Source organism: Olea europaea, unplaced genomic scaffold (assembly GCF_002742605.1).
Source record: "Olea europaea var. sylvestris unplaced genomic scaffold, O_europaea_v1 scaffold2155, whole genome shotgun sequence".
Taxonomy (NCBI): Eukaryota; Viridiplantae; Streptophyta; class Magnoliopsida; order Lamiales; family Oleaceae; genus Olea; species Olea europaea.
The window spans coordinates 71,019-83,112 of record NW_019239534.1 but is presented as its reverse complement, the minus strand read 5'-3'; the positions used below and the strand labels follow the sequence as shown (position 1 = coordinate 83,112).

The 12,094-nt window shown below is 33.4% G+C and overlaps 1 protein-coding gene across 1 annotated transcript; it reads left to right on the top strand.

Moving 5' to 3' along the window:
* On the top strand, positions 1 to 6,319 carry LOC111380504 (pentatricopeptide repeat-containing protein At1g06140, mitochondrial-like). Its single transcript, XM_023004086.1, has 2 exons — positions 1 to 25; positions 4,242 to 6,319. The coding sequence occupies exons 1-2, from the start codon at positions 1 to 3 to the stop codon at positions 6,317 to 6,319; spliced, it is 2,103 nt and encodes a 700-aa protein (XP_022859854.1).
* Positions 6,320 to 12,094: the final 5,775 nt, after the last annotated feature.

Below are 12,094 nucleotides of genomic sequence, written 5' to 3'. Positions count from 1 at the left end.
ATGGCTCCAGAAGGTCAGGGGAAGGGTCTGTCGTTGGCTTATGGACACTAAATTTAAGTTTCCTCGTACGCCGGTCTGGACATGGTACTTCACATCAGTATCTTTGAAACGTAGATAACTTTTGCCTTAATCTTTAAGCTCAACAATTTCGTGCATGTCAGAGCACATTTTATCATCAGAACTTGTTCCGGCCATACCTGAAAAAAAAGTCAGCTAAAAAAAAGGGAGGGCAGTAAATCTCTCAAATTGGTTTATTGTTTAAAATCCCGAGTTTTCAAAATATGTAAGCAGCCTCTATAAAAAGTGTCTTAGACGATGGAAGGAACAAGTCCTTGGTCTTCAACACAAAGTGTCTTGAACAGTTGAAGGAGCTAATCATTGGTCTTCAACACCAAGTGTCTTGGACGATGGAAGGAACGGGTCTTTGGTCCCTAACACAAAGTGTCTCGGACGATGGAAGGAACAAGTCCTTGGTCCTCAACACAAAGTGTCTTGGACAGTTGAAGGGGTCAGTCCTTGGTCCTCAATACAAAGTGTCTTGGACAGTTGAAGGAGCCAGTCCTTGGTCCTTAACACAAGGTGCCTTGGACGATGGAAGGAACATGTCCTTCGTCCTCAACACAAAGTGTCTCAGACAGTTGAAGGAGAAGTCCTTGATCCTTAACACAAAGTGCATTGGACGATGAAAGGAACAGCTCCTTAGTTGTCAACACAAAGTGTCTTGAACAGTTGAAGGAGCCAGTCATTGGTCCTTAACACAAAGTGCCTTGGACGATGGAAGAAGCAGGTCCTTGGTCCTCAACAAAAAGTACATTGGATGGCGAAAAGTGACAGTCATTTGTCCTCAATGTATATGAAGGTTTGCGATTTTAAGTTTGTTCATAATCATATATTTCCTGAACTCATAAAAAAATTGCAAAAAAAATAAAATTTAACCTCTATACGAAGAAAATTTTGAACCTCAAAATCCTTGATTTGCTCCAAAAAGTTGAATCCCTGAAAAAAAAAATTGTAATTTCAATTTTGTTAAAAAAAATAACCACACCAAATTAATCAACAAATAAAAAAAAGTGGATTAAAATAAAAAGAAAATAAAGAAGAAAAGTTACATGCATATAAAATCAAAAAACAAAAAACAAAAAAAAAAGAAGAAAAAAAAAAGTCAAAACAAAACAAAAGGTCAAAAAAAAGGGATTACATGTAAAAGATTTAAATAAACTGAAAAAAAGGGTTTCTGCTGTTTCAATTGGCAGTGGCTGGTTTCCTCCATCCAAGAAACAAAAAGAGTTAAATCAAATCCAATTAGAATTGTTAATTGGTTTCTAACTTCAGTACATTTGGTTTCCGTTGCCTTAAGAAACTAAAAAAATAAGTCAAAGAAAACCAATTTGAATTGTTGATTGGTTTTTGACTTACTACACATTGCAAAAAGCAATTGGTATATGTTTTTTTTTTTCGATTTTCACATTTCTGCCATGGTGAAAACAAAGAAAAAAAATATTATATTAAAAAGAGAGAGAGAGAGAGAGAGAGACCAAAACGAGAGAGAAAAAAATAAAAAATTCTTTACCTCTATTTGCTCTATTTGGAAGATTTAATGTGTTTGCTTTCAAATCTCATAACGCATTCATATAAATAGGTAAGTATCGAACTTCATTTAAGCCCAACTTGTCATGAAACATAAAAGCCCTGTCCAAATCAAATTTATTATGGGTCGTATAAAATTAATAAATAAATAATCTAAATACGACCAAAAAAAAGAAAAAAAAAATTCTTATTCTCAAATTTGAAAGATGAAATTTTTATCAAATTCATATCTTATTCTCAAAATTTCCGTCTGTATTAATTTACTAACAAGAAATTTGAGTTCAAATCAAATCCTAAATTAAAAAATAAAATAAAATCAAGAAATTCAAAAAAATCAAGATTTATTAATTTATTTATTTCATAATAAATAAATAAATCTTGAGGGGGCATTTGTAGACATGAAAATAAAAATAAAAAAATAAATAAGTAAATAAAATAAAATGGATTGGATTGGGTCGATTTAAATGATTAGCCCAATTAAATTGAAATCTACTAAGGTCCATATATTCAAAGGCGCATATCACATTTTAAATAAATAAACAAACAAATAAATAAAACTATAATTACACAATTATCTCTTTTAATTAAATATAATTGAGTAATTACCAAAATTAGTCCGAATCCTCCCCTATAAATAAGACAAATGGTCCATAAGACGGGACACACAGAAAACTAGCAAGAAAGAAAGCAGAGAATGCCACGAAGTGCTGAAGAAATCTCGAGGCTGAAAGAAGGAAAGAAATTCTGTCAAGCCTTAGCTCGGTGAACCCCAAGAAGATTAAAATCTTCTCCGAATCAAACAGGTTCACGCCAAGTCCAAGAAGATCAAAGTCTTCTTCAAATTAAATCAAATTCAAGTCCAAATCCAAGCATCAAGATTCAAGTTCCAAATAAGTCAAATCTCGACAAATCAAATTTTCAACAAATTCTTGAAGATCAAGATTTAAGCCACGTGACCCCTCGTCTTCAAATATTCAGATCATTAATCAAAGGATTTTACAATTTTACAATTACAAGAAAGTCAACATCACTTGTATTTATCAAAATACAATTTGTAACGATTTCTGTATTTTAATACACGAAATTCCGTCGTACAACATGCTCTGACTACAGCCTTAATGAGGTGAAATATCGTGTATTTACCAGTAAATATGCATCAAGGAAATTGCAATAGATCGGATATTGATACCAAGATGAAAGAACTGCATCAATCTTTCTCTAAAGTATATTTCCATTTTCTTGAGGATCTTGATTGCATCATTGGAAACAGAGCCGGCCCTGAGGCCAAACGACCAAGGCAAACGCCTAGGGCCTCAGTTGGGTCTAGGGCCTCAAATTTTGGATGGTCTCTGAACAATGGCAAAAAATATGGTGAATGGTGAAGAAGGCAGGAAGGTTTTTGGCTTTCTGTTGATTCTCTCCCTAACAACTAACAAGTAGCGCCAAAGCTAGCACCATTATTGTAGCTAGGAGAAGATCATTGCTTTTGGAATTGTCAATTATTGCAGCCAATATAGGAGTGCATTTGTATTTTGTGTGTCTGTATGAGATACAGAAAGAAGAAGAAGTTAGGGTACGTTTGATTGCAAGTATGAAATTTGCATGGGAAGAAAATAAATTCTAGGTAATTCAATTGCCCAGAATTTATTTGTATGAAAATTGTCAATTAAATGTGTTTGATTGATTTAATTTTCAACCTAGAAAATATTATACTTGTCCATTTTTATTGGTGGATTAATGAGAGAGAGTGGATAAATAAGAAAGAGAAAGAGAGAATGAATTCCGTGAAAAATAAAATTCTACTCTTCCTAAAGAAAATATTTTCCTTGATTTTAAAGAAAATATGGTCACAAAAGTGAGAATATCTTTTTCATGAAAAAAATGGCAATCAAACAATACAAAAGTAAGAATTTGGGTAGAAAAAATACATTTTTCATGAAAAAATAGGCAATCAAACACACTCTTAGAGAGAGCGGGGGAGGGGGGGAGTGAGAGAGAGAGAAGTGGAAAACCTGCCAAATCAATTTTCTCAATTTGTCAGATAGATTCTCACGTGCTTAAGACTTAGGAGCTCTTACCAATGCCATATTTACTAACATAGCACGCCACTTAGTATGAGTAGAGTGAAAGGAGGTTGGGTGGGAGAGTTTTAGGTGTTGGTTTGCACTTTGCCAAGTGGATGGGCCCTCGTGATACATAGTCGCCTAGGGCCTCAAATTTTTTAGGGCCGACTTTGATTGGAAAAGCACAATAAATGTGGAGTTTCATTCATTTTTCAGTGTTATGGAAGATGAGATCTTGTTCTTCACCTAAGCTGATATTTCCTTTCTAATTTAGATGTTATTCTCTTGTATATTTTGGCCTCAAATTTGTAATGATATGGACGTGTTCAAATTGTTAACTCATAAGCATGTGTGAATTTTATATCTCATGTATTTCTATCCCATTCTTTAGAAATTTGAACTCAATACTTCTAATTGAATAACATTAACCTATAATCAAAGTCAACAAATTAGTATTCTTTATGATTTGAACTGCCTTTCAACTGAAAACTAATTTCTCCATTCCAGTTCCAATTCTCCACAAGATGAAGTCTTTCTGCGCGTATTCTCTCAGTTCACAATTTGTTTTTAATATTCATAAACCTTCTTCAGAGATTGATAAGAACGGAAGTGACCACTTCATATTGCAGTCTGCCTTTCCCAGTAAGCACACTTTCTCAAACGTATTGCTTTCACTGCGTACAAGCATTGAGAACAGAAACCCTATTCTGGGTTCCAGTCTTCACGCCAAAATACTCAAGTTAGGACTTGATGCTGATGTGTTCATCAGCAACTCTCTCTTAAACATGTATGTTAAGTGTGGCCAGATAAAAGATGCTACAAAACTATTCGACCATATGCCTTACAGAACTGCTGTCTCGTGGACTTGTGTAATCTCGGGTTATTGCCAGAACGAATCGGTAGATGAGTCGATATTGTTGTTTTCGAGGATGTTGGACACTATGCAGCCTAATGAATTCACATTGGCAGTACTTTTTCAGGCTTGTGCGGTTAAGGGTGATGAAAAATTGGTTGAAGTTATTCACAGTTACGCAATAAAATATGGGCTTATTGCAGATGATTACTTACAGAATTCGTTAATTGACGCATATGCTAAATCTGGGATGTTGGGGGCTGCAGATAGGCTTTTAGATAGACTTCGCAGCAGAGATGTGGTTTCTTGGACTTCTGTAATTTCAGGCTGTGTATATAATGGAATGCTTAAGAGAGCAACTATAATGTTTTTCAAGATGCAAGAAGATGGGGTCCTTCCAAATGAAGTAACAATGCTGAGTATGCTACAAGCCTGCTCTGAAATTAACACTTGGGAGATGTTTAGCTGGATTCACGGATTGGTTATGAAACAAAATTGGTGTAAAAATGCTGTGGTGCTGAATTCTCTGATAGAAATGTATTCTATCAATGGGTACTTCAATGAAGGCACGAGAATCTTTCGTGATATGTGTTTTATCGGTGAAGGTTTATATCCAAGTACGGAGACTATGGCAAACCTTCTTCAGGGGTGTGCAAATTCCGGCTCGTTGAAGCTTGGGAAAGAAATTCATGGATACTTAATCAAACAAGGGTTTCTCCCTTACACTGTTATTGGAAATTCGCTTATAAACATGTATGCAGAGAACAAATATGCGGACTGTGCCTCGAAACTTTTTGTAAGGATGGCCAACAGAGACATAGTTACATGGAACGCCATTATCAGATGTTTTGTAAAGAATGAACAGCCAATTGAGGCGCTGAAACTCCTTGGTGAAATCAACAAAGATCATCTACGAGATAAAGTATCTCCAGATTTCATTACAATGCTTGCATCTCTAGAAGCCTGTTCAAACTTAGCATTGTTGCAAGAGGGCCAAATAATACACAGCTATATAACTAAAACAGGCTTGCTCAATGATATTTTTATCCAAAATGCTTTGATAGAAATGTATGCAAAATCAGGAAGGCTAAATTTAGCAGAGAATATCTTCAACGAAATGCATGAGAGAGATCTGAGCTCCTGGAATTCAATTATCGCAGCCTATGGTATCAACGGAAATGGGACCTCTGCACTACAGATTTTTGGTGACCTCAAAACATCAGAAACCTGGAAACCTAATGCAATCACATTTGTCAATATTCTTTCAGCATGTGCTCATGGAGGATTGGTGGAAGAGGGTTTTGCAATATTCAATTTTATGGAGAAACATTATGGTATAAAACCGAGTATGGAACACTATGCTTGCATTGTGCATCTGTTGGGAAGGATTGGGAGACTTAAAGAAGCCGAAGATTTCATTGATAAGATGCCAATAAATCCCGGACCGGATGTTTGGGGGGCTTTGTTGGGTTCATCTGTACTCTTTGATAACATTCCAATGGCTGAAAAAGCAGCAAAAATGCTTGCCATTTTGCAACCAACGAGCAGCATTTGGAGGGTGGCATTATCGAATGCATATGCGTCTGTTGGAAAATGGCATGAGGTAGCAAAGCTAAGAACAGAATTGAGAGGATTAAAACAGTTCAGGAAGGAAGGAGGATGGAGCAGTGTAAATGTTGGAGGACACGAATTCAGCTTCATGGCAGGCGATACACGGCACCCAAATAGTGAAACAATCTATGAAGTTATAAATGGAATGCAGAATCATATGCAAGATGCTGCTTTATTTGATAATAGAGTTGCATTAACTAGTTAGAGTTGTTCAGTAATGGGAAATGTATATTCAGAAAGTACTTTGCGAGAAAAATTATTGTAGGCTACATTTTTTGAACTTACTAGAATACTATCAAGCTTCTATGAGCACTAGTAATTCAGAAAAAAATATCATTCAGTACCCCCACCAAAAGGCGTACTCTTCAAAACTCTGATATCATATCTTCATAACAACTTGATACTGTTTGGCTAAGCTTAAACAAATTACTTATAAGGAATAAGCTCTAAATAAGTAATTTTTGGTTTAGTAAAATATAAAAATGCACTAGTCATTTACTTGTACAATATTTGTAAAAGAGTTCCTTGCTGATAAGGAAATAATCATTGGATAAGTGACAAAAATAAAAATGAATGTCATTATTTAACACCAAAATAAGCACGATGAAGGAGAAAGGAGATATATCTGTCATGATCAAAGACCTTTTGAATTTATTTGTCGCTTGAGTTTCCTTACGTGGTCCAGGAAACATTCAAATTCTCATCTTTCTCTGTCAAATATATAGAAGTTAAATCCTCTCGAGCACCAAAAGAAAAAAATAATAATAATAATAAATAAATAAATAAACACACACACAGAGAGATATAAGTAGAATAAAAAGACTCAAACACGAATTATGGGACCCTTTTTAGAGAGATGAAGAATAAGATGATAAAATAGTTCTATGTTTGATGATGTAGGGTAAATTTCCCGCCACCAAGATGTCCCGCTGACTGGTCCCAGAAGTAAAAAATTGGGACATTGCTGTGCATGACAGTGGTGGATCCAGAGCGCTGGATCCGCCGGGATATATATATATATTTATTTTTATTAGTAATAAATTGAATTTTTATCTTATATTGTTGGTAATTAATTTCATTTACAAACATCTTTGTAGCTTACTTAGTGAAAGCCAGCCTTAATATATTTCAAGTCTTAGGTTTGAATTTTTATTTTTATTCTATAATTTTTACCAAAATTCAATAAGAGAGAGACAATGAGGATTTGAACCTTGATCTCAAGCAAGGGTTGTGGTAAACTAAACCATTATGGTACCTTTTGAATTGTGTAACTAAACTTAACAAAATGATATTTGTTAGGTTTTGATTGTTTTAATGCAAACAATTTTAAATATTCGAATTCACACTCTTCCTTCGAATTATACAAAACTTGGCAACAATATTATTTGATGAGTTCTATTTATTCTTATAACAGAATTATATATATTCATTTTGAACAAAATAATTGTTATATTTATACTTTAGGTCTTGTTCGATTCTTTTTTTTCTTTTAACTACATTTTTCTTTATTCTTTTCATCCATACATTCTTCAATAAAATAATATTACACATAAATTCAAAATTTTTCTTTATTTTTAATCACATGTTCAAAAGTTCTACATCAAATCACCATTCCAAAATGCACTTTTTGCAACAAAAAAAAAAAAAGATACTAAAAGGACTTTTAATATTTTATTGCGGTCAATAGTAGATAGTCAATGACCGCTCGTACTAACTCAAACTCCTGAATTCGCCACTAGGTGCATCATCCCATTCATTAAGCTCCTTCTACACATTTATGCTACAAGATTGACTTTGAATTAATGTCACTTCCTCTTGTTTCTTTTTTCATTTTCTGCTCCCGACTCGTGTTTTTGGATTAATTGCACGTGTGAACATAATGTTACGTGTTGGATCAATTGCACCTGTACGTTGACATTGCAATTTAAAATCACTCCATCGCACTCCTCAAACAAGTTGGAAATAAAGAAATACCTGAATTAACTAAGAAGTGTGTATTTAATTGAGATTTTTATGTTTTTTTAGATTTAAAAAGTTTAAGAACATTTAATGTAGATTTTTTAAGACTCTCTAAAAATATTCGTGTATCAAATTGAGACATTTATAGACTTTTAAAAAGTCTCTAAAAATCACGTGTATTCAATCAAAACTTTTTAGAAATTTCAACAAGTATTCGGATATTCAAATTTCAACGACTTTAGAGTACTAATTTTTAGGCAGAAAGTACTAAAATAAAATCTCAAAATTTGTCTCTTTTAGTCCCAAGATTTTGGGAGACTTTCAATAAAAAATGGAAGATCAATATGTATTTTTTCCTTTCAATATTTCTCTTTCCTTTTCCTTTCTATAAACATTAGATTTATCATTAAAATTTTTTTTCTATCGATTATATTTGTTTCTTTCTGTTATTGTTTATCTCTATTTTCTATGAAAAAATTAAATTGGATTCTTATAAAAAAAATTCTTTTTTTCATTCATTTTTTGTGAAAAATATCTATTTTAATTAAATTATGAAATGTTATATAGATTAATTTATAATTAAAATTTTAATATTTTGATTTTTTATTTATTCTTTAAAAGGTATGTTGTATTAATAATACTAAATATTATATATTATTTTGACTAATATATATTTATTATTTTTTTGATTAACGTCTTATATTATTATTCTTTTTAAAATATTTTTATTAAATGGGGAAGGGGAAATGTAGGATCCACCATCTCCTATGTGAGAATTTCACACTATTACGCTAGATTCATGTGAATTATATTTCAAATGAAAGTTTTCAAAAGTCATTTGAATTATACAAAAGTCTATTAAAAAATTAAAATGAAAGTTTATAGAAGTCTACAATAGACTTCCACTAATTCCATACAAATCTATAAACATTCACGAAATTCACAAAAGTCATCACTTAAAAAAAGTTCATTAAAGTCTTTAAGTCCCAATTAAATACATCCCTTAAATTAGCCTTTCTTTGAACCTAAAGTTCGATGCACAATTTTGAGCAGGCCGCGGCAAGGCACGATATGTACTTACATAAAGCATTACAATGGAAGGTACATATAAATGATAATATAAATTATTTCAAGTCGAGAAAATGTCCATTCTTTGCATAAATATGATATAAGAATCGAATTTCATATGTTAATTGCAGCAAGTGTTGAATATGATTCATCCTCCAAATGAATTTTAATGATTTTGAATTTTGCATTCCATAATGAATTTTAATATAAAAGTAAAAGCACACGAATTGACCCAATTTCATTAAATGAAGAATCAATATTAAAGGCTTCAATCAAATTAAGAATAGGAAAAATTTCATAAGTAAGAAATTAATTATGGCACATTTTAAAAACAATAAAACAAGTTTCAAATTTCAAAAATCATATTTTTATTAAAAATTATTTAATATTTAATTATTAATTAATTATTTTGGTAATTAAATTTATTTAAGTCACTAATTTATATAATTTGGCCACAAATTAATGATTTAATTTGTCACTTATTATTTTTTGGTCATAAATCAGAAATTTTATGTCACAAATTATTTTATGCTCACAATTTATCTTTTTCATTGGTCGCATATTATTTATTGATCACAAATTAACCAATTTAATGGTCACAGTCAACCAAAAAATTTGTGACCGTCATCAACATTTACGATTCACAGTCACAATTTTTAGGTCACGTATTCAATTGTGAGTCAATTGTTACAATTTTCAAGTCACGTATCCAATTGTGAGTCACAAGTTAAACAAACCGCCACGACCATCGCCATGACCACCAAAATTGCCACGATCAACGGTGACTCCCAAATTGTAAGTTACAATTGGGAGTCACAATCACAATTTTTAGTCACGGGTCCAATTATTTGTTACAAAATCAGCCAAACCGCCACGATCATCAAAACCATCGCCACAACCACCGCAATCCACCACCACAACCACCATCGCAAACCAATGCAAAACCACTGCAAAACAATACAAAACCGTCGTTGGTTTGCAACTACAGTAACCACCATCACCACCAACCCCAAACGCCACCACCATCAACATCACGACCAGCATCACTACCTCCTGTACCAAAAGACCCAACCACTGCACCTTACACAATAGTCAACAGGGCAACCACGCACAATCACCACTCCCACAGCCCACGACACACACACAATACCACCACATCACAAGCCACGACACAACACAACCACAACACACAGCACCACCAACAAAATAAATAAATTACTGGTAATCACCACCACCAACATTACCAAAGAGCTCAACCCAAGACCACAAACTACTGTCACAGCACCTATACTTACATCAATCTCGCAGTCAACGCCACTGCAAGTGAGCGACAAACGCTCAGATGTGCCAATCTTACAGTTGAGGTGCCAATGCCCTTCACGTAGCAAGAGAGAAGATGGGATAGGTGGAGGAACGGCATCGGTCTTCTCCCCATAGCAATCGTTGGCAGCAAAACAGTCGATTAGGCGAGCCTCACTATTCCGACCACCGGTTGCTTGTCCGACGACGATAGGTTCTTGTGGTGTGGTGTGGTGTGGTGTGGTGTCGACTGCTTGAATTGAGGAGAGCGGAGAGGAAGAAAGGGGTGAGATGTAGAGAGAGAAAATGAAAATAAATTATGGTTAATTAAATTTGTATTATAATATTTAATATTCAATTATCTGATTTTTGAACACTCAAACCTTCACTATGATTTTAGAAAATTGATCTTGAAAAGTAGGTAAGGGTGTAATTTCCACTTAAGATTATCAATATTTGGAAAAAAGCAAGGGCGGATTTAGGGCCGAGTCGAGCTGTGCTACAGCCCGTCCCTTCAACCCCAAAACTAATTAACTCAAAAAAATTATGTGTGATTTTTCCTGAATATTTTCTTGAATCCGCCACTGGAAACAAGGTCAATTTGGAAATTAAAGCGAGTATGACTTTTCATCAAGCTACATGTATACCTACACGAAGAAGAAATTTATTTCTTTAACTAATAATTTGGCTTATCAAAAATTGATGAGAGAAAAAGCAAAAGCAAGAGAATATCATGTTATCAAAATTTTCGAACAGATAATAATAATAATAATAATAATAATAATAATAATAATAATAATAATAATAATTTGATCGATTTCAAAGACAGAGACAAGACAAAATGGCTGTGCAACTAGAGTCCACCACTTGCACATAATGTTGCTACAAGAAACAAAATTCCAATTACTGGCTATGCCTGTAATGTCCACAAGCGCAAAAATGACATTTGCAGACAAACTCTTCTACCATTGTTCTTTTTTGCCTCTTCAACTTTGGAAATATTTTAGACCAATTATTTGTTAGGGATAATTACATCGATATTGTGCATATTATACTCACAAAAAATATACCGTTTGTATTCACGAAATCGAAACGTAATTTCAACTTACCGAAATGGATTTGAAGAGCAAAACAATAATAATTACCGAATCCAATTGCATGGATATGGATTCATCCCTTTCGATTCTTGAACGAAAATAAATTATTCTTTGAATCAAACCTCGCAGAACAAACATATAAATAATGTTAATCAGTTTCTAAAATCAAACTATAATTAAGATAAACTAGAAAATGAAGAAAGAAAATGCAAACGATGGATTTGGCCGAGGCACGCGTTTGACATTGTTCCTTAAAATGAATTTGCCCCACATCGGTGATAATGATTTTCTGGCAATCATCTCCCAAAATACAACGACCACGTTGAGTTATAGGAGCAGTCCAAATGACTTCGACCTACGAACTCGAACGGAATTCTCTCTTTACCATAACCATGATTTGGATGCAAGACATAATCATTTCTACAAAGCATTTGACGCAATATGACATGAAGTGAATAATATGGAATTATGGAATGAATAGGAATGACAAATACATGTCCAATGGGTCCTATATATAGAAAATGAAGGGTTGTGGGTGAAGTGATACACCCCAAATT